The following is a 25135-nucleotide window of genomic DNA, read 5'->3' as shown; positions in this document are numbered from 1 at the left end:
ACAAAGAGATCCATAAGTAGAGGTTCTTTTGTTAACTAAATCTAATGTGGATCAAGTTAAGAATAATTCAAAAAGACTTCAACTTTTACAAACACGTCTTAAAAAGCTCTGTTTCATGAATTTGATAAAACGTGTATTTCGCATTAAGCTTTTGTATTACAGTAATAATATATCAAAACTGAAAAGCTACGGAAATGTTTATTAATCTTTTTATTTGCATTAATATACTTATTGGTTATAGTTGTAAGGATACTGATGTTGTTCCATCGCTGCATTCTGTCATTACAATTACTTTCAGATAATTATATTTATGACATTGAGGATATGTTATATGATTGTTTATGATACAACTATCATGCTTAAGATCGCATGGTGCCCCTTACATTTTATTAAGTTATCGCTGCGTTGCAGTCTACTTGACGTTGCCCGACTGAAATTTTGAAAAAAAATGTTTCCTAATGGTACTTGCTTTCCTGTCCAAGTGTAGTATATGAGGTATTGCATAAGTTAAAATGTTCTATTGATCATTTGTAAACAAAAACAATGTTACAATAAATTTAAGATTGGCAACAATTCAGTTTGTTTTTGTTTTTTCTTGGTCATAATGAAAACGTTCGCAAAATACTTCACATAAATGAAAATTAGAGGTCATAAATAAGCTATTGAGTCAGTTCGCTAGAAAAAGATTGGCAGAGAATTTGAAATTCATTTTCTGATGGCAAATCCAATATTAGAACAACGTCGTGCTGTGTTTTAAAACTTTGCAATAATTCCACATATCTAGGTAAAAAAAAAACAGATTTATATGGCTTCTTTCGTGTAAACAAGTAAGACATTTACTTTTTTACAATAACTGTGGCTTTGATTCGTTTTTAAAACACAAGAACAAAAAAAAAGTGTTATGTTTGACTGCATATTATTATTGTTTCTTTGTTAATGCCAAAGAATAATCACTATATGTAACTTGCCCTTTATGGGCATATTATTGGTTTAATTAAGTATTCCTATTCGTAGACTTTTTGTTCTCATATATTACACGGGAAATATGTATTAAAAGAAATTTTCGTTGTTTTATGTTAGCTGAGATTATATCTTTTTCTTTAAATGTAATTTGGTAAAGGAGTGCGCTCCTCTCGGTTTTTTTTTTTTTTTTTTTTTTTTAATTTAAGCCAGATATTCTGGATCCTCTGGTTTCTTCCATGTAGCTAGTGCTTAATTTATTTTTGTTCCTACTTTTCTTTTCATAATTTTATTGCATATAGTTTAGAAAGCCATAAATGAAAATCGTGTAAAACCCCTGTAATTTTGAAAGTTTTTGAAAGAAAAAAAGTTGCCAATTTTTAACAAATGTATAATTTATGACAAGTCTAGAGAGAATCAAGTCCCATTAAATTTTTTATTGCATATATCTAGAAAAAAAGTACATGGTCCTTTCACTTTTTTTCTGTTTTTCAGTTCCTTATTTCATATACTATCTTTTAAAAGCTTGTTATTTAGAAATAGAGTAGAGAACATCCTTAATGCAAAAACACATACAAAACTTCAGTCCAAATCGAGTGACCTGAGCTATAGAATCATAAATTTATAATCAAGGAAAAAACCAAACAGGTCAAAATTGTATGACTTTTATTGGTTATTCATGTCATATATATTTTACGTTTGTCGAAACTTCTGTTATCTTGTCAGGTGTTGATTCGATGTAGGTACGTTCTACGTGAGGATCTACATGAACCCTTTTACAGAACTTTCATCGTTAAATCATTCACTGATTTTATTTTATTATTTATAGTCCGACAAATATGTTTGGAAAAAAAACAAAAGTTTAAAATTGAATAGTACATTATAAGATCATTTCGCATTTAAAATATATATAGAAAAAAACGTTTTTACTAAAAATAAATTGAAAAATGTATATATTTTGGAATATGAGCAGAACGACAAGAATATGTAACTAAATGACATTTGTAAAGTTCAGTTGTTAGTCAAATAAATGATTAGTTAAACGAAATTGGTAAATAGATATAGAAATACATCAATAATTTCAAGTATTCGAAAGGTTAATGTAGATTGGTGTTATAAAAAGAAAATAAGATTCGAAAATCTTAAAATTTTAAATGTCATTACAAAAAATCAAATCATAATTTTTCGGTTTCAACTTTAAAAAAAAACACTTTAATTTAAAGCAACAGCAGTCCATCGGTTTCAACATTGTTTCCCTTCTTTTCGAAATAAAGAAGTATTTTAATATAAATCACAAACAGGTGTTAATAATCATAAAATACTTTTGTAGAATAGATATTAGTACTATCTTTTATATTTTGCAAATGTTATGTTTTAAATATCAATAAATTGTTAAATAATGACTTTTACGGTATAACTCATCGATCATTAAACAGTTAAATGTAAATAACTAAAAATTAAATTAAGCCATAGTTTTTTTTTTAATTTAAATTCATATTAGTTCAAAGTCTATATGTTTAAAAAGGTTGAACTCATGTTGTCAATTGTTTCTTAGAGTATCTGTTGATCAAATGATGAATTATCCTCCGACTAAGTGGAACTTTACTTGATATAGATATAAGAAGATGTGGTAGTCACGCCAATGAGTAGTATTCTTTGCATTAGTGAAAAAACATCAACTGCCAAGTCATATTATTTACAAAAAAATGCCAATATTGGAATATTTATGAACAACAATAAGCCATGTTCTGTTTGTCAGATGTTCATATTTTTATTGATAAATTACGTGTGTGGGATTACTAAGAAATAAACAAACAAACCATTTTTTTTTCTTCATTACTATAACATTTAACACTTTCGTTTCATACTTACATAAATATGACATCCCAAATCGCGATCAACGACTTTTGTGGCATAAATATGTATATGTTATATATGATAAATGTAACCGCATAGTTATTACATGCAAGTTTTATTACCAGACTAAAATAAAGTCTATGTAATTTCCTATAAGGTATTATGTTACAATTGTTTACGCTTTTTATGTGTTGCTAATAGATTACAAAAAGTTGATTTTATTTGTTTTCTGTTCTTACATTGTTGTTGTGCATCTGTCATTACTTTTCGTTTGTAATTTCTAATGTTTTAGAAAAACGTATAACTATTTAATTTATTATTCGTGTATTTTAATAAAATGTACATGATTTCATCTCTAAAAATAACAAAACGTTCATATATATATATATATATATATATATATAACAAGTCAAAAAGGGTACAACATCACCATTAAATAACTATAAAATATACAAATATTAGATATTTCGGATAACAGATATCCTTCTTCGGTAATTGCACAATGACAAATGAATCATGTCAATTCAAATTGAGACTCTATCAAAATCTTGATTTATACAATTTAAGCGAACGCTGGAACAATTTTAAAATTTCCAAACACACCGCAAAGACTACAGAAATATGCCAAAAATAAAAATAGTTATTTACGATGTGAAATGGCACAACTCTAGATTTCCAAAGGTTGTGACAGTTGAGATGTTATAACTGCATTGAGGGCAGTCCTCAAACCAAAAAATCAAAAATGTCCTAACCGATCCAGGATGGTATAAATTAGACAACGGTAGGGCAATTACAACAGAAACTACATATTTAAGCCTCCCAAACGAATATCAGTCTAATAATGATTGAAAAAATAAGTATTGTATAATGAGGTAAAATAATTGAACGTGGCAACGTACTTATACATCATCGCGAATCAATGAAAACCTGTAATTTAAACTGTTATTTTAAAAATAATTTCGAACTGTAAAGCCAGTACTAAATCCGGCGTTGTTTGAAACAGGTAGTCACAGGAAAATGAGGGACTCGTTCTATGTTTTTTCATTTATACCCTCTGGGGAGACTGTCCGTAACTTTCTTATCCAAAATCTTTCCCGAGCGACTCTGTCGACCTTCGACCAACCCTCGTTGTGGTCTATGATCGTGATGGTAAGGTTTTTGAGATCAGCTTGTGTGTGTCCAGGTGATCTCAAATGACGACTTACGGGTAGGTCGGGCTTGCAAGTGTAGTCACTTCGATGACCATTCATGCGTTTGTTAAATGGCTGCTCTGTCTCGCCAACATACTGCATGCCACATCGACATTGAAGGAGGTATACAACATTCTGGGTTTTGCAAGTTACATTGCAATATATAGTGTACACAGACCCAGTCGAGTGGCAAGTGAATGTTTGAGTATTCAGTATTTGTTGACAAGTCAGGCAACGTCTGTTACCACATGACTTGCACCATCCTGCAATTGAACAGCTTTTATTTGAGGAGACGTCAGCTCTAACAAATAAGTCTTTCAGACTTGCTGGTCTCCGAAAAGCTAAGACAGGAGGATTGGGAAAGATCTTGGATAATTTAGGGTGTTTGGCAATAGTTTGCCAATTGGCACGGATCAAACGTGAAAGGTTATTAAAGGCTGGATTGTATGTAAGAACAAACGGGACAATTTTGCTGCGCCTCTTCCGTTTGTACTGTAAGAGGTCATTGCGGCTGTTATTGTTAGCGCGCGCAAACCCCTTATCTATGTCCACTTTCTTATAACCTCGTTTTGTCAAAAATCCGCGAAGTTCCTGTAACCGTTTCGTGACAGCCTCCTCAGAGGAGCAAATCCGCTTGACTCTGAGAGCTTGACTGTACGGGATACTTTTTGTACAGTGTTTGGGGTGACAGCTTTGGGGAGAAAGGTATTGATGTTTATCTGTGGGTTTACAGTAAAGGTCTGTTGATATGACACCGTCCTTTATAGATGTGGTTGTGTCTAAGAAAGATATCTTAGAGTCGGAAATTTCATACGTAAATTTAATTGAATGGTGGGCGTTGTTTGCATGTCTGATGAAATCATCCAGTTTTTGTTGAGATTCAATCCATTTCATGTCAACATCATCAATGAAACGGAACCAAGACAAAGGTTTGGATAAAGATGTTGCAATAATTTGTTTTTCTAATTTGCCCATGAAAATATTGGCGTAAGACGGTGCCATTTTCGTCCCCATCGCTGTCCCGTTAATTTGAAGGTAATGCTCACCATTAAAGGTGAAATTGTTGCATTTCAGGACCAGAGTAAGCAGCTGGACTAAACATTCAGTAGGTGGTTCTAAAATGTTGCGCGAGTCCCATATTTCCCTACAAGATTGTATGCCGTCATCATGAGGTATGTTGGTATACAATGAGGTGACATCTAAAGTGACAAGGAGGGTTTCCGGAGGAAGAGGGTTCATGGATTCCATTTTACGAAGATAATCTGTAGTGTCTTGAATGTGGGAAGGAAGATTTTCTACATGAGATCTTAAATGAAAATCGACGAATTCCGAGATTTTCTCAGTCGGATGGCCGTTTGCGGATACAATGGGTCTACCAGGGTTGTTAACCTTGTGTATTTTGGGAAGAAGATACAATCGACCAGGCTTGGCATTCTCTGGCTTTAAATAACCAATTGTATCCTCATCTATGTGACCGTCATTGTACATGGTTTGTACCGCAGTGATAATTTTGGAGCTAAACTCGGAAGTAGGGTCATATTCTAGCTTTTTATAAAATCTCTCATCAGAGAGCTGACGCACTGCTTCCGCGATGTAGTTAGCTTTGTCCATTATCACAACGGCACTGCCCTTGTCTGCTGGTTTTATCACAATATCATCTCGGTTTCTTAGCGATTGTATGGCTTTTTTCTCGTCAGGAGAGGTGTTGTAAAATGACGAGTACTTGTTGCTAGCTAGATGAACAACATCCGATTTGATTTTGTCGATAACATCTTCCAGTGTAGCAGATTTACTAGGTTTTGGAATCCATGAACTCTTCTTTTTAAAATGCGGAATTATGATTTCTTCCTCCGAGTCGGACGTGTCTGTGTCTTTCTCATTATCCACCTCTTTATCCTTGTTACCAAAATATTCTTTGATTCTGAGGGTTCTAGCAAAGTTATCAAGGTCATCTCCCAGTTTCATATCATCTATTTTATTGGGAGTAGGGCAAAAATTCAAACCCTTGGACAAGACTTTAGTTTCGTCCTCAGATAAAGAGACTGAGGATAAATTGACAACCGTGTTGTTGGGATCCATCGGAACTCGAATTTTTCTTTTAAATCTACGATTTCGAGGCTTTTTCTTAGATTTTGTAGAGGGTCTAATTGAAGGGTGGTTAATTTGCACACCATCACGTTTAAATTTGTTGATCTGTTTGACGTGGAGCTTATGTGATTCAATATGGTTGATATCACCAAGACGTACTTGAATTTCGTCAAGTTCAGGATCAGACAAATGTTAACGGGATCGGCAGTGCAAATTATCACGTAGTTTATAAAAATAATTAACTTGATGAATTGCTTCTTGGCGTAAGAGATCCATCAGACGAAAAGAACTGTTGTATAAAATGTTGTTCCATCTGTGAAAAAATCTGTTCGACTTTTCTCCGGTTGTAAGTGGGGAGGCCTTTAAAATAAGTCCTTTCGGAATAATTCCTTGATTAATGTAGGTTTCTAAATTATATATATATATATATTTCATAATTAATATTTCACATCATTTGTTTTCTTTTATTTGAAGGTAAAATAGAAATGACATAATGTCCATGCGGAACGTTTAAAAGTTTTATTCTTACTAAGTTACTGCATTTTATTAAACTAAACAAATGCCATAATGTTTTAAATTATACCTTAGCTGTTTAAGACTACCCATGGGGAATGCTAATTTATGTCATATCATTTAAGAGATTATTTAAATAGATATAACAATAAGCCTTCATAAATCATTGTTCTATTTATTGTTAAGATATTGATACCAGGATATAAAAGATAGCTTCAAATTATCGGCAATACAAATATATTTTCTAACACTTTTCTCTCAATTTTTCGAGGTTTGCTATACAAAAAAAGTTTGCATGAATAGTGGTGTACATTAGAACTCATAGACTATGTATTTAACTGGCACGATCGTGCAGCTTAACAATCTACTCTATTTTTAATGCATTAATAATCTTTCTTTTTTTCCTTTTTTTTAGGAGGATAAATTAGACAACAAGTTTCAAAAACCACATTATTGTTAATGCATGGTGTTAAAAATCATAATTTGATTTTGATTTTTAAATGAAACCGACGGAATTATTGTTAATGCATGGTGTTAAAAATCATAATTTGATTTTGATTTTTAAATGAAACCGACGGAATTGTTTGTATCGAGAGAAAAACATACTACTCTCAACTCACACACACAAGAGAGAAACCTTTTTTTCTTCTTGATATTGAGGGCAAAATATACATGTATAAGTTTATATGTTTTACGCCGTTAGATATAAATAAAAAAAATAAGCTTTTAAAACACATTTGACCTAATCCAAACACTTTTGTTTTGCAATAAATCTTGCATATGACTAATCATATATATACAATTTAATGGATGATGCAAATTTGTCACACGCATTACACATGTTGTATGCACTTTTAATTAAGCTATTGCATATGCTCAATATCCGCTTAAACCTAACATGTTCAAAAGTATTCCATCATACCACTTCATCTCATTTTTATGAAAAATATGTCACTTTTATGAATATAAATCAGATGAACTGCACAAATGCACACATAAAGCACAAATCAAACATTATATTTAACAGAGATTTTTTTAGTTCATATAGCTGTAAGGACACATTTAAACTTTTTAGATACCAATATACTTTTTTATTCTGTTATTTTGCAGTTATGTCCTATTCCCGATTGTGACATTATGACTGAGTGTGAAATGGCATGACGGACGCTACAGGTTTATAGGAGCTCCTATACAAGAATATCCTAACTCTATCAACGCACGTGGTCCCGATCCATCTCATGTGCATTTAGTTCTTTTGGTTTTTGTTGGTCAAATGTCTCTTTTTATCGATATACCAGATTTGAACACGGGTAAACTACTGTCTCCTCTATTGACCTTGTTCTTTTTGTGGTGGTGCAAATAGTTACAAAATTGAATGAACAAATAGTATCCTTAGAATTATGGCATGTTGGAAATTTCTTTTTATCGCCATACAAAACGAATGTTTAAACGATGGAAACGTCATGAACCACATGCTAGTAAAATCGTTATGAACACATACATGAGTAAATTCCTTCGAGATCCATTTATCTATTTATGTCGTCTGTGTTTCCGTGTTGTTGTCAAAGTGCATTGAACAATTGCATGTTAATTATAAACCTCAAAACAAACTTGCCCTTTAATCTAACCTTCACAGATGTACAAATATACAGAAAGTCGATATCTTTAATGATTTACATATAAATACATTGTCGTAGCATTATTTGAATTTACAGGAACACGTATCTACATTTTAGTTTTAGGAAGAAAAATATAACAAAAGTACAAAACTCTTAGCTAAATTCGAGAGGTGAAGTCAATCAAATCTAACACAAATAAAGGTCAGATCAACCAACGAAAAGACAGAAAATAACTGTCAAATAACTGTTTAAGGATGTACTGAAGTGAAATTTTAGAATTTGTGTCAAATGTTCGGACTCCTTGGTGTTTTTCCATACAATACAATGTAAAATATTTTGCCCCATAACACCCATTTATTTTTTCATATAAGACTTAATAGCTCATGAAAGGTCATTTACCAAAATTTTAGAAGATTCTTAATTTTCTTTCTTTTGTTTTGAGAACTAATAATACCAATGCAAATATAAGGTAAAAGTCCGAGTCAGCCTTTTCCCGCCATATTTTAAACCTCAAATATCTCGAAAAGGAGGTCCATGACCTGTCAATATTTTTCGTTTATTCTTATCCTTAATTGATGCTCTACCAGTTTATAGTATTAATTTTAACTTCTTAATTTATTAGTTTTCACCTAACCTCACCTAAGTACATCCTTAATCTCTGACTTGGTACTTTCAAAGGAAATAGTAAGTTTAACCAGGTTTTATAGCTTGCTTGAGATCACCCCTAGTTTTTTGGAGGGGTTCGTGTTGTTTCTTCTTTAGTTTTCTATGTTGTGTCATGTGTGCTGTTGTTTGTTTGTCTTTTTCATTTTTAGCCATGGCGTTGTCAGTTTGTTTTAGATATATGAGTTTGCCTGTCCCTTTGGTATCTTTCGTCCATCTTTGCTAAACCTCTCATGTCTGTTCATGATCATAATATGTCTATTGTTTACGTTGTATTTTGTGAACTGTTCTTTGTCTGTTTGTCTTTTTGCTTTTAGACATGGCGATGTCAGTTTATTTCCGATTTATGTGTTTGAATGTCAGTTTGTATTTATCGCTATAAACAAATTTTTGTTGACCTAAAGAGCACATCATTTTCACAAGACTGGAGCAATTACAAATGAATGAAATACTTACTATTCGGATTATATGACATCCCGCCATCTTGTCTGATCCACAATTTTCTATATACTTTTGGTAGATCTAAGATATACTTTCCATAAACCTATAAGAAGAAATAGCAAAACAATGAATCAACGACAACAAGCCAATCTGTCAAAACTGCGTGATGATTACACTATAAATATTGTGCGATACATATCAATTTATTGTTTTATTATAAAATAATGTGGTAAATGCATAAGAAAAAAATTAATTAATCGCTAGCCATAAAACAATAGTGTCTTTTTAGTGAAAGGGTGCATACTTCTTTAATTTAAATAACTAAATCATTTGGGTAAAAAAAATTATTTATTATTATCTATCGTCTGTTTGGTTTTGTGGGATGATCAGGCAAATAGAAAATACGTGTTTTTGTGGTATGATCAGACATATTATAAATGAATCTAATTGTTGAACACAGAAATGTTTTGCAATGGTAAATGTTCTCTTTTTTTAAAAAAGCGAACTAAGTTTCATTTTACATAATGTTGATAAAAAAAAACAACTGCTGGCTGTTAAGAAAAAAGGAAGATTTGAATTTAATATTTATCAAATTGTAAACTTGTAAACCTTTCTAAAAAAAGGAAAAAGAATAAAGACTTATTCAAACAATCAATTGAATGAATCTAAAGCCAAAAGAAAATCTACAAAAGATAATGTACAGCTACAAGATGACAGATAACGATGTACAGCCGCTGAATCAAGCGTTTAATAAACATGTTACCTTATAAAGCTTTTTATGAATAATTATTGTGCATTGAATCTGTAAATTTAATGACAAGAGACTTTGTAACATTTGGGATTTCGACCAAATCTTAAAACCTCATTAAATCAGTCGGAGAGGGGGGACACTTCTAAAGGGATATTTAAAAAGGTGAGTCGAAAGCAAAGTGACAATACCATGAAAGATATGACGAAATAGCAAACAGTACACGAAAAATAACCAGTTCTTTTTATCTACAATTATCAGCTGTTATTTTCCCCAATTTTATCAGTATCTATTTTACCCTGTAGCTAGAATAAGACTAATGTCTTTAAACAGTTTTGAGTTTTAAATTATAAATTTAAAATTGAATGAACAAATGAAAGGACCTTCTACTGTTTCTGGTGCAGACAATTCTACCCATTTAAAACATGTGCAAAAACTAGATGATAATTTTAATAGTGTACATAAGACTACATTTGTATGTTCATAATACACAAAAAAAGCCAACAGGTTTGAAGAATAAATAACGATGATTTAATCTATAACATACCAATATTTTATGAATAACGGAATAACGTTCAAATATAAACAAACAAACCAATCATATAGACGAGGATTAAATTTAGTATTTACGCCACACGCGCGTTTTGTCTACAAAAGACTCATCTGTTACGCTCGAATCCAAAAAAGTTAAAAAGACCAAATAAAGTACGAAGTTAAAGAGCATTGAGGACCTAAAACTCCTAAACATTTAGCCAAATACAGCTAAGATAATCTATTCCTGAGGTAGAAAAGCCTTAGTATTTCAAAAATTTCAAAAGTTTTATAAACAGTTAATTCATTAATATAACCATCTCAATCATAATTCGTGTCAGCACTTACTGGGCTGGTGATACCCACGAGGAAATAAAACTCCACTAGCAGTGGCATATATCCAGTGGTTATAAATAAACTTATCATAGATACCAGGATAAAAGGGTTTCTCAACAATATGTCGTACATTTATATATTTTAAAAGTCATTGTAATACATTGCAACTGGTAATATTTTGAATACAAGATAGATATGTATATAAATACAACATATACAAGGCCCTAATTTCAGAAAACCTTTTAGAACTAAAATGAATCATAAGTATACTGAATTGCTTATAACTTACGAGTAATATTCATCAGAATTTTGTGAAACTTAGGTCAGGAATAATATTTTATATAACCTTCACACTACGTTTGTTAGTAACGATTTTTCTTTTCATAATATGATGACAACTTATAACTTAGTGTAGCGTCTCAGACATCTATTTGAAATGTTACGAAATATATAAGTGTCTAAGATTCGTTTAGATTCGTTCAATCTGTCTTATGGAAAACTGAATGTCCTTTCCTTGCTTAAACTCTAACCAAATACGACTTACTCCTGGAGCCTTGCAAGTCATATTCCAGGCAACGGATGATATTAGTCAAGCAGGACGAAAGCAATAGATTTGATATAAAATTTAGAATAAAAAGAGTTTTTAAAATGAATATTTTAAATTAGAAATCATTTTTAATCAATACATGTATAACATGTATAACTATTGAAAATACTACCATATTTACTTACCTGAATAATTCATAAATTTCCGAGGTTCACCATCAAGTTAAGCTAATATTTAATCTAATGAATAAAGCGTTTGAATGAACGTTTCTTATTTAGTTTGATTTATCAAAACAATGCACGTAATACAAATCGAGTTATGAAATGAAAGAAAACAATGGTCGGAATAAAGGTTAAAGACTTTTACATACTAAGTAACACAACAAATTACAGATGACATCACCAGGAACATGTGCAGTTTAACTTATATATTTGCTTTGAGACAGGAGTCAATATACTTCCGTGAGGGAGTGCATGCGACCATACAAACATAATCTGACAGAAAACATTAGCATGTAATTATTATAGTGTCAACCGGAAACAAATAATAACTACGTCTATCAAAAAATAAAAAAGCACAGAATATTTGATACCAAAATAACATAGACGGAATTCAGTCATAACATAAAATCAGTATTGCTCTCAATTAAGATGTCTGCCCATGTATCTTACGCGACATACAGCAGTTTTAAACATCTTGAATCACAAAATTCACCTAGAAATACACAAGGAAACCTTAATTACCTGAGATAAAGCAAAAACTACACTAAAGATATCTGAGGTTATCAAATATTTGTTTAGTAATGACTTCAATCGACTAGACTATATATACCATTTTCAGCAATCACAACCCACATAGAAATATCACATACGGAAATCAAGATAGTTTAATGGTTTACCAAAACCACGTTAAGATACCTTAGATTCTTTTAAAATATTTTAGTTAACAAATTAGTCAATAAGGAAATAACGTAAACGAAAGAAAAACTATCAGTCCCTTAAAGCACATCAGGGGAACTACAAAATCTCATTTTTCAGAATCTATCAATGACTTAATTAAATAAAACATCAACCAATACACGAGCGTCGTCTACAACAAGTATTAAGCGATAATTTACCTCAAATACTTAATCAATACCCTGAAGCATCAAACACTACTTGATATATAAAAAGAATCCGAACCTATCTAAAGATGAAAGTCATCGCCTAATACTCAAAACCAATATGGGTTAGGAGTTTCTATTCAACCTGTTCCGGGTCTTGTTGCCTTGTTCCTGATTTTAGACAACATTATATCAGATAGGCCTTAAAGCAGATGCTATATATTAAACATCCGCATTTTAATTAAGAATTTTGGGCTTAATCATTGTTTTTAAATTAGTTTTGTTTTAACATATTTTATTTCGCGTTTGTTATAATCTGGTATTGAATTTTTACCGCTTTGGTAATACCACATTTGAATTTTGCATCGATATCAAAATTAGTTTAGATAAATTGCTTAGTCATGTTAGTGTTACTTATTAAATTAAAATTGATCATCAATCTCCTTTTTACAATCCTTCAACCAAAACAATCGACATAGAATATTGTTGTTCTCCTATAATATCGTAACTAAAATTTTCTAATATTATGAAGTTCTTCTTCTGTATCCTTGTGCGTTTATACAAAGTAGGAATACACATAGTTTAGACAAAACATAAGTTGCCTTGTCTGCGTTTCAATTTTTATAGTCTATTGCGATTGACTTGCCACAGACAGCATCCTGTATATTGATCATAAATCTTCTTTTAACAATTCATTTAAGAATTGAATGCTTCTTTTTGTAAATTTATTGGGGTGTAAAAGCGTTGACCGAAGTACATTTTGTATGAAGCGCGGAAGCGCTTCATTCTAAAAATGTGCGCACGGTCAACGCTTTTACAACCCTATAAAGTTACAAAAAGAAGCATTCAATACTTATAATTACATTTTTTAGCTATGATCATGAAAACACGAATTTTACATATTTTTTATTTAAATCACCTGTGCACTTTATTGTTGAACCACGTGTTTTCATGAATGAAAAGTTGTATTGAGCAATGCAACTGCTTACGGAATAACATGTGATGTGCAGTAAGCCAATCAGAATAAAGTATTATAATGAAACATACATCTAATGTAATTATTGACCAAAACAATCGTCAAAGAAAACAAATGCTGTATAGAAATATAAACTTCGTCCCGTAAAAGGAATATTCTAAGATTACGTTGTTCTAAAACTGTACCCTTGTGCGTTCATACGACGGAGGAAAACCAATGGTTGAGACAAAAAAAAATGCCTTGTCTGCGTTCCTTTTTCATAGTCTATTTTGATTACATAGGAAGGAGGAATGTTCATAGTTGAGAAAAAAAATAGATACCTTGTCTGCGTTTCATTTTTATAGTCTATTTTGATTGACTTGCCACAGACAGCATCCTGTAAAAGACTTCACGTTCATATAAACCACCTGTAGCTTAAGTCATGTGTTTCCTTATTGCTATATAAACGTCAATAACGTATGTAAAAACAATGTGGAAATATTTTACTTAACATCGTACTACTATATGTTATAAAAAGCACTATATAGGGCAGTTTTTCAAACAATGAAATGTACACGAATGTTTTTTTATTGGAATTTTTTCAATTTGTTGACGAACCTAAGAAGGAGTAGGAAGAAAGAATAAAAGCTCATAAGTCGACAAAAAACTGACAAAATCATCGCAAAAAGAAGACAAAACAATAGACTTTTGACGCACAATATTCATAAAGTGTTATTTTCGTCAGCTAAAAAATACAACATAGAAAACTAAAAACTGATTAACACTAACTCCAAAAACCACCGGGAGATCTCAGTTGCAATTAAGGAATGCAGATCCTGTTGAACGTGTGGCACTACCACGTGTTAATCGTGGATATCGAGATGTTCAGTCTCAGCTATGCAACAAATAATGAAAAAAGACGGCATACAGCAAACTGCAATTCAAACATTTTCGTAGTCATCTGAGTAAAAACTTTCAGAAAATGATACAGAAATTAAAGACATTTGATTCAAACCAAATTCTAACCTAACGTGTAGTTTCACTATAAATCATATTTGAATTTTAATATGTACACAGCAGATGAATCAATACCATTTTAATAATTCGTATTGGAACCATTGACCACAACTTCTTACATTAAAGTTACACGCGAAAATTCAAAGCAGAAAATTCATTATAAAAGGGCAAGAACAAAAGCCCAAACACTTCAAACGAATGGATAACAACTGTTATATTCCTGGTCTTATACGGTAAACTTTACAAAAAGAACTGTTTATTATATATGTAATTTGTGATTGTTTAGGCTATTTGATATGTTACAAAAACATTCACTATAGATCGTCGTTGGTTAACATAAGTATTTTTTTCAATAATTTTACATACAAAATGTTACACGATTAGCGTTTTCAGATTGTAAATAAAAATATTTAAATACCACACAATAGATGGTCACTAAAACTATTCATGTACTTTGACATTATGAACTTGACCTAATTAAAGTATATCTATATGTGAACAAAGAAGCATAGACAGTTATGTACCACTCTGTCCTTTTCGTATATACCATTCAGACCATGTTATTGTCGGTTAATAATTTTTATATGAATAGTGTGCAATAAAATCTTTCATTGATCATGGTAAATCGTAACAATGAGTTAAACAGGGGTAATAACTTTGGCAGTCATGGTGGATGTGTTTTTATTAGCTCACACTCTTTCAACTCTTTTTGTCGGAGGGGGGGAAACATCGTCTACGCATAGAAATTGATAGTAAGCGAGGTGTTTTATTTATTTATTTATTTTTTGCTTTTTTCTTCACTTAATGATATTCATAATTATAAAGTGTTTGGTGCATTTTATTTCAGAATCAAATGAGATGCGTCGGATTAAAATCGACTTTATGCAAATGAATATCAATACATCCGTCAACCATTTTCGAGAAATTATGTCATTACATTACGCTTTTTTATAATGCATCTTAATTTAAAACCGATTTTATTTTTTCAACTTTACCATTTCTAATTACTTTTCGGGAATATTACTTTGACAAATGCAGTGCAGTGAAGCATTTCTGAAAATGTTCTGTTAGTATATAAAACATGTGCAAAAATAAAATTAAACACAGATCTTGGAGATATTTCGCAAATTCACTTTTTTTTAATGTTAATAGAGTATCACATTATAATTCGTGCCATTCTGAATGATCCTATTCCAGTGATATCATATGTTGTTATCATCTTCATGCATCAAAAAACAGCCTTCATATCTTCTTATATTATATTTTCTGTATAAGATCGATATATGTTTTTTAAAGCTGACAACTGGGGATTTGTAGTCCCAATTATGTCCCCTTTTCCTTGTTTGTGACATTACCGGATGTGCCTTATCAGCTGATTTTACTTTCATGAGTAGCACGACGGATTTTACCAGTTCATGCCTTGTTTTTTTCGGTTTTTGATAAGTTGAAGTCCAATCAATTTAAAACGTAGTACACATGTGTCCTATGATATGATCTTTATAGTTTAATTAGATTTTTTATTTCCATTTCACGGTCCACTAAACATAGAAATGATACTGCGAGTGGAGTATCTGTATACTATGGACATATTCTCCTTATTACGTAGTTTGTACATTCGATCTGAATTTAAACTTTTTGAACATCGGTAGTCGACTGTAGCTTCTTATTACATTTCTGACTTCTGCCTTTATGGGATGCGTATCCAGTCGATTAAACTTCTCTCTATGTTCGATGGAGTATGTGCGATTCAGATTGTTAACCCCAACCCATCCCAACTCACCCATATTAACACACACACCCATTTCACATGGTTTTTACAGGTCGTATTTTACGTTTAATTTAAAAAGATGCTAACTGATTTTTATACAAGATATAATGATGACCTTCTTTCTGTCATTTATTTATGTAATTAAAAGTACACGTCTAAAATATAATAATAACGTTTTAATATAATACCTTCTGTTAAGTCTGTAGCACTAACGCAGTTTATACAATCCAAAATAACAAAACTATTCAAGTTAGGCTGTTTTAAAAAATGGAAATATAATAAACCATCACAAACTTTTAAGGAATATGTTATGAATTGCAAATGCAAAAAAAAAGTGTATCAATTAAACAACGATTGTGTACATTGATTCATTGAAATACACTTATGTTTGAATGACTCCTATATGACAAACTGTTATAATAAATCACTTTAAATCATATATTGATTGAAGTTTTGTACAGCGAAAACGATAAATAAAATTTATTATTTTATTAAACTGTTAATTAATAAAATGTGACTGGTACTCAAAGCTGATTTCCAATTTATGTGTGGTACATTTGTACCTCGTGAATTATATCTTGAAATAAATAGCTTACATTTTTTGTTTTAAATAATGAAAAGGCTTTGTACTATCTAGTAGATAGAACTACTTTTCTGAATGAAAATACTTTTTTGAATAGAAATACTTTTCAAATTCTTATGAGGGGGCACTAGCTACGAGATACATAAAAAATCAAATTATTTTTTTTTGGTTTTTGTTCAATCATTAATTAAAGTGAAATAGTGAGATGAGAAGTCGCTATTGACAGCCTGTATGATTCAATTTTGCTAAAATAAGCTAAAAAAAACATCGATGATGAATTATTCACTTGCAAGTGAGTGACCTCAGTGAATCCGTATTCATATGAACTTCCATTTAACCCCTAAACTAGAGATGGATAATGCATAATTGATGAAAGTAAGGCTATTAAAAGAAAACAATGTCAACATTGAAAGTGAAACAAAGGTAAATCAGTTGAATGACTGATTCGATCAAAACAAATCGTTTATATACAGGTTAAATCGAAAATAAATTAAATTAATTTTTTAACCTTAAAATTTAAATCAAACAGACATAGAAAAATCCATTTGCACGAGGTCCATATATCTATTTACATTTATGTTTATGTTTATATCGTGCTAGAGTTATGTGAACGTCGGTTGTTTTCGGGGTCATCTCAATAGTTAATTTGATGGAGTCTAGACTACGATACCTACAGAACAAAGCTACATATCATCGGGCATATGTCCTGTTAATAGTTTATTTAATACTTTTTTTATAATTTGGATAAATCAAAAATGAGAATTTGTGTCAAATTGGTGAATTTTACAGCTACTGCCCCTTTAATGAACAGATACACCAATAATTGAGGTGAAAGACACAGCAGTACTCATTGGCACTTATTCTTATTTGTTATGTGGATGTATATCGTACAAGAATTTTGGCTACTGCCAGATTGTAAAAATGTCCTTCTGAAACTTTTTTTATAGTGTACCAACTGAAGTCTTTAACTTACAATGATTCGACGTTTCAAAACCTGATACTGTAAAATTAAATCACTTGTAATGACTATTTACTTTAACGTGATCGTATAATGGACATCCCTGTTGCATTACTATTATAATTCTATACAATATTAAATGTTTATGTAAAGTAATATAACTCATGTTATTTGTTGTTTTATTGCCTGTATGAAAATTACATACCTGACCGCATAACTGACCGTTATTTAGGAGGGTCGCTCTATGAATTATTAAATTGTTAACATAACAGACATTTCTCACTATGTATTTTGTTCTGTCTGTGTATATTGTTTTGTTTTTTTTATAATAGTGAAATGATATTTCAAATTTTAATCATGCAACTTATGAAAAATAGTGTTCTCCACATAAAATATGCAGCTACTAATTTTATTTTTTTACTATTTGACTAACATAATTCTAAACAAAACCTCGTCGGGACTAAAGATTGTGTTCGCTTCTGGTAGAGGTTCACTATAACCAGGTTCAAAATGCTAAAAGTTTAATATCACTACACTATAGAACATGTTTTGTTTACACAGATATAAGGTTCGTGTAAGATTTTGTTTAGACAGGTTTCACTATAGAGTAATTTTATGTCTAAGTAGTAGAAGTTAAACACTTAATATTTTATGTAAATCATTTTGACTGTGAAATTTGCCAATCAGTTATAACTTTCCGTGATTAAATTTTCATGTAATAGTATTATGTTAGATCGGACGCCATTTTAAAAATTTGAAATATTATCCACATGTTTTGTAGATCATGACGATCAATCAAGAAACGGCTACATATAAACAATTATTAATAAGAAAAATTGTATGGGCTTCCTTTCTTATTTATGACAAAAACAAATCTAGAATGTATTTAACGTTTTTTTAATCCGTTTACATTATATTTTTCATTAACCGCTCATCTCCATTTTGGAGGTATTAATATGATGATCATATAAAAACAACGTTTCCAGTCAAAATCAGAAAAACCTAGTCAAAATGATGTATAAAAGAAGATGTATAAAAGGTAGAAGACAGACACAATAAGCATACATTGACTAAAAAAATAAATATTAAAACAAAATGAAATCAGGTGCTGCGAAAAGGGTTCTCATACTTTGTGATGTATGATATCTATGTTGAATTGCAAAAAAACCGATTCAATGATTATCTAAAATTTAAGGAGAGATTAATAGTTGTTACACTTTCACATAACTGTACTTTCAATAACAAAAACATAACAAAAACGTTTTTGTTGTTGATGTCATTGTCAAATTCAAAATTTGTATGTGTGTTTAAATTGTTAAGTCAATTGTGTTGTATGCCTGTTATGTATGTTTACACAGTTATGGATGCAGAACCAAATTATTGTCACACTGATCAACTCTGTCTGTGTGGGTTGGCCCCTCGATTTCTTTTAATATAACCAACTGTCAAGTTGGACAACTAGTTGAAAAACCAGGTTAAACTATCATTTTTTTCTGTAGCAAGACTGAGTCTAGAATATGGCGGTTGGTTTTCGCTTGTTCCTTTGATTGATAGCTTTTCGATTTTGTTACTTTTATAACTTCCCCTTGCCTTGAAATTCAATATTTTGTAATAATGCCGGTATATCAATTTAGTCTTATACCAAAGTTGTTTTAGTATGGCTGGGTTGTGCAGCTCGATGTCAGTCGTATAAATCGATCTATAAATATATCTACATGTACTTTTATTCGACATATACAAAAGCAAAAACGTGCTAATACATGAACGTTTCTTATTACGTTTTGGTGATTATAAATTGTCAACTTAGTATACGTGTACGTATTTTCTTACTATTTTATCATTATACTTAAATTCTCACAGTTACGCAAGTTTTTAGGCTCCTTGAACTTTTTATGTGTAAGGATTTTTCTTTTACATAATCAGTCTAAGCCTTGAAAAACATATATTTTTTTTTGGGGCATAACACTTGTCTTTATTAATACTAAACATGAATATATGAGTGAAAACATATTTGTCTTATTCACAAGTACTGTTATTATGATATTAAATAGTAATGTTAACATGGTTTTTTTTCGACATTTGTACAAGTTTGATATACTAACGCTTCATTTACATTGTCCATGTAACTTGATTGAGATATATCCGGGGTCATGACTTGATGAGGCCAAAAAAAGGGTTAACATATGTGCATGATCATTTTGTTTTTTGAAATTCAACTATATCAGAATAAAGTGGTATGTTTGTTTAATTTTTAAATTCGGATTACTTGGGGATTTTACTGGACAATATTTGTTTCCTTATTTTATTTGTGTCGAATGTCGATGACTAATTATCCTGTGGTTAACCCCTACTTCTGACACATGTACCCATGCTATGAATTTAGTGGGTGTAAGTTATGTAATTTCCTAGAATAATTGATTATTCTTATATTCCCCGCATTTTCTTTTGAATATACAGAGATCGCTGGATTTAGCTTATAATTATAAAGAAAAAAACGTCATTGTGATATATTTATATCTTTGCAGTGCTTATTAACATCAAATTTTAAATCTAGTTTAGTGTAAGTGAAAATAGTCGCATTAGAGCGCTAAAATCTAGTTTAGTGTAAATGAAAATAGTCGCATTAGAGCGCTAAAATCTAGTTTAGTGTAAATGAAAATAGTCGCATTAGAGCGCTAAAATCTAGTTTAGTGTAAGTGAAAATAGTCGCATTAGAGCGCTAAAATCTAGTTTAGTGTAAGTGAAAATAGTCGCATTAAAACAAATAGTTTGGCTAATAATGGCTGTCGGAGTTATTTTAATGAATCAACATCTTTCAATCTTAATGATTGATTTTCATTGTGTAACACCAATAATGAGAGAAATTTAAACTTGTAATACAAATTACTGTTTCCTTTATTTGCATAATTTCAAAATAAGTCAATAATTCTATGAATATTTATGAGTGTCTAATTAAATCGTGTTATATTTTATGTTTTGTTGAAATAAAGAACTATTATATTTGCTCATAAAAGAATTATTTTATATTGTATTTCATTGAAAACAAAAGCAAAGTTAGGTTTCCATATCCAAAAATGTTTTACCCTAAATTTCACCATGCTATGTAGAAGTTGATTGGAAGAAGTCTCACCCATATTCAGAATGAAAACATGATAATAATGCATTGTATAAAACTGGAGCATTTAGTCGGAATTAGAACGTGATAGTCAGACGGCACAGTGTTACAGTCCGCTATAAGATGGCACCCTACAGGAACATGTTACTAGACTCTTGCAGAAACAAGTTGTTACATGTGCCGCGAGCCATTACGAACATTATTATTCAAATCTTTCTAAACAGTCCTACAGACAAAACAACCAAAAACAATGGAAAAAGTAAAATCACAAAAATACTGAACTAAGAAAATTCAAAATGGAAAGTTCTTAATCAAATGACAAAATCAAAAGCTCAAACGAATGGTTAACAACTGTCATATTCCAGACTTAGTACAGGCATTTTCTACATTTTCTTATGTAGAAAATGGTGGGTTAAATCTGGTTTTATAGCTAGCTAAACCTCTAACTTGTATGACAGTTGCATCAAATTCCAAGATATGATTAAAAGTTGCCGTTTGTTTAAAAAAGATATATAAGATCTATCATGTCCTAATTACAGAGCAATGTATATTTCATTATATATTCAATGAAACATTTTTGTGATTTTACTTCAAACGTGTGACATGCCAAATTTAATACTAAAGTGGAAACATCTATCAGTAAATAAAGTTATCTATATATGATAAAAATAACATACTCACAGTTCAAATTATTAATACAATTATTGCATTACCTGTATGCATCGAAGACTTTTCGCTTCCGGACTATGTTACTTAAATCCCACTTCGTTATATACTGAAACTATTTATTCAATCAACGAACAATTGGTCCGTACACTTTGAAAATTGTTAATTTGATTATTGCCCTATCTACATCGAAGTCTTTTCGTTTTCGTTCTATGATAATTCAATCCAACTTCGTTATATACTGCGATATTAATTCAGTCAACGCACAAAGGGTCCATGCACTTTACAAATCGATAAATTAAGATCAAAAAAAGTTTGATCCTGTTATACAACGATATTAATGCATAAATCAATCGTGCATTGTCTATAATTTAGTTCAGTTTAACATCATACAGGTTATTATGTCATTGTATCATCTCATAAACTTTTAAATGCACATTTTGATGCGCAATTATTGTAAAACTTGGAAAGACACTTATGTCAGAGTTCATAATTCTGATTTCGATATATTGTTGCGTTTTTTGCATTTAATATTTTATTTTTGATATTGTGCCTATAAGTATGGTGGTATTGGCGTGAATACTTTCTTTTGTAATATCATTTTTACAATTTCATTTACGAAATTTATTATTATTAATGATACAAACTATGTAGACAATGAGTATACATCGCCATAAAGACAGGATTAATGCAATAAATATGACAATATTTACGTCACCGATTATTATTACGTCGTAATAATCATGTGATACTGTTTTATTACAAATATTGATGATGATTTACACAATAGATCCCGATGCAATCCCCACCATAAAAGCACATCAAAACAAACAAGTGCATTCCTGACCTATATTTATTTTATTAAATTGTTAAATCGTCTCGTTAAATGACTGAAAATGTGTTTACAATAGTCATGAAAAGTGTTGTAAAACTCAGACAATATACATTCCAAACCTGAGAGGCGAATACATTATAAAGTGGATTATAAAAATGACCTGAATAATATACACTTCAGTAAGTAAACATTGCTTGCATTGTCGTTTTAAAATGTAGGTTGCACTCACGAATACAGCATTCAATGTATGGCATGTTGATTAACCGATGGAAAATTCAAAACGGAAAGTTTTTAAACAAAATTAATGGCAAAATAAAAAATTAAACACATCAAACAAATTGATAACAACTGTCATACTCCTGACTTGGTACAGGCGTTTATGATGTAGAAAACGGTTGATTGAACCTGGTTTTAGCCAGCTTAAATTTAATTGATGTTTGATGTTTACATTCGCCTCAAGAAAGACATTAAAAAAATTTCGAGAGTTAGGGAGCGATTTGGCCAGAAAGAGGGGCATGTATATATATTTTTTTTAATATGCAACAGTCTGCGTTAAATGTTGTAATAGTCAGACATTAAAAATAATAAAATACTGAGAAAAATATCCTCGGTCTATACCAGACGAAGCGTTGAATAATAGTAAAATTTATATTATATTTGCATAAGGTACTCTAAAACGTTGTAATGGGTGATAAAAACGTCATAAACAATGGAAATTTACCCACAACGATGTGACGCTATTTTCATTTTGGGTTTGAACAAAAAAAACTATTCATAGTCCTTTAGATTTTGATACGTCCAATTTCACGTTTCAAAACATAATGTAGATATTCTTTACGAAGTGCTCCTGTGAGGGAGGGATTGTCTGATGCAGATACAGATACAGGTATTGGTTATATTTTCAAAAACTTACAATTAAACATTGTGATTCCGATGCCGTAACGCAATTTTCATTTTGATGTATAGTGGAATTGCCGAGGTCATTTATATTTTAAAACGGCAACTTCTGTGCTGCATTTATTTTATTTTAATTATTTAAATGAATAAAGGTTTCAGGTAAACGTTTTTCATTGTGTTGAATAACATTTTTTTAAGAAACAAATATGTTTAATGCAACATGTATTTACGGATCTTAAATGTTAAGTTAAACATACAATTACAATCGCCTTACATGAAATTCATGTAAATATATTACATCTTTTGTTTATAAAGTTATTTTAGGAAGAGTGTTCCAAGTTAATTAGAACATAAATACATCTACGTGTTCAATTATAGAAGTGTTTGTGACAATTAAATACTAACTAGTAAACATATTGCCAATATATATATGATCTGAATAATATATATACAATAATTATTTCAATAAATTATTCAATTTCAAATACATCATTACAAGAGTTTCGAAAATAGAAGGGAACGACCATTGAACCTCCAATTTAAAGGGGATTGTGTTTTTTTTCCAAAAAAAAAGTATATAACATTGATGAAAAATCAGAAACTAAAAGTTCTGACTCAAACAAAAAAAACATAACTCCCTTTACTCTTGACGTTAAATAGTTGCTCTCTAAGCATTGGTGCATTCTCGAGCATGTTGCTTGGATATATTTCTTTCTATACTGTGTTTGAATAACCAAATTTATAACTTTGACAAATAATTATAGATAGACGCGTTGATTGTCAAACGATATGACGGATATCTACTTTAGTTTGCTTTTCTTCAACTTTGTGTTGTACTATCAATCAACTTTCAATTTTTCAAAAATATCACTTTACTTTTTACAAATTGTTTACGAGATACAATTACTGTTTTTCTAGAGGTTATTATTTACTTTCTGAAATTACAATTAATTTCGTTCATGTTGACAAGATGAATAGAAAACATTAATAACAAATTGTCATGTTTTCCCTATAAACTATATTTACTTCATAAATAAATATTTACTTTAAGAAAAAAAAAAACTAGGGAAATGTCAAGTTTGTGAAAATAAGAGAAAGGACTTACTATTCCTAAAAAAAATATCCAACGTTCATTCAAGACACCATGGTTCGACTAAAGAATAACGTATAGATTTCTAATCATAAATTACCTATCATTAACCATCAGACCGTGACGATATTTGATCATTACATGGGAAAATATATATACACCAACAAAACAATATATAAACGTGAATCGAGGTGTTACTTTGCTTAAGTGGGGCTTTCCCCTTTCCCTGTATATCTTGAACCTATACATGTAGCTGTTCAACATGATAAATTACGCTGCGTACTGGAGTACTCGGGGTTTTCCATGCAAAGAAAATATTAGTGTTAATGATATCTATGTCCTTTTTCTGTCGTAAAAAAGTCTCTTCATGTTTTTTAGCTCACCTGGCCCGAAGGGCCAAGTGAGCTTTTCTCATCACTTGGCGTCCGGCGTCCGTCGTCCGTCGTCCGTCGTCCGTCGTCGTTAACTTTTACAAAATTCTTCTCCTCTGATACTACTTGGCCAAATTTAACCAAACTTGGTCACAATCATCATTGGGGTATCTAGTTTAAAAAATGTGTTCGGTTACCCGGCCAACCAACCAAGATGGCCGCCATGGCTAAAAATAGAACATAGGGGTCAAATGCAGTTTTTGGCTTATAACTCTGAAACCAAAG

At 30.8% G+C, this 25135-nt stretch overlaps 1 protein-coding gene across 3 annotated transcripts in view; it reads right to left on the bottom strand.

Annotated features, from left to right (window-relative positions):
* Nucleotides 1-24570, bottom strand: part of LOC143058664 (uncharacterized) — a 46780-nt gene extending 22210 nt beyond the window's left edge. For 2 of the 3 annotated variants that reach the window (XM_076232128.1, XM_076232126.1), the window contains exons 1-2: nucleotides 24495-24570; nucleotides 9347-9434 (exon numbers count right to left, since the gene is read on the bottom strand). In XM_076232128.1, coding sequence (XP_076088243.1) covers nucleotides 9347-9373 — 27 coding nt within the window. In that variant the 5' untranslated portion in view covers nucleotides 9374-9434; nucleotides 24495-24570. Of the gene's footprint in view, nucleotides 1-9346; nucleotides 9435-11678; nucleotides 11733-24494 lie in introns of those variants that run through there. The other variant, XM_076232127.1, reaches the window with a different exon arrangement.
* Between the last annotated feature and the right edge of the window lie 565 nt (nucleotides 24571-25135).

This window comes from Mytilus galloprovincialis, chromosome 14, assembly GCF_965363235.1.
Source record: "Mytilus galloprovincialis chromosome 14, xbMytGall1.hap1.1, whole genome shotgun sequence".
Taxonomy (NCBI): Eukaryota; Metazoa; Mollusca; class Bivalvia; order Mytilida; family Mytilidae; genus Mytilus; species Mytilus galloprovincialis.
The sequence above is the reverse complement of the archived record's forward strand: the minus strand, read 5'-3'. Positions and strand labels throughout refer to the sequence as shown.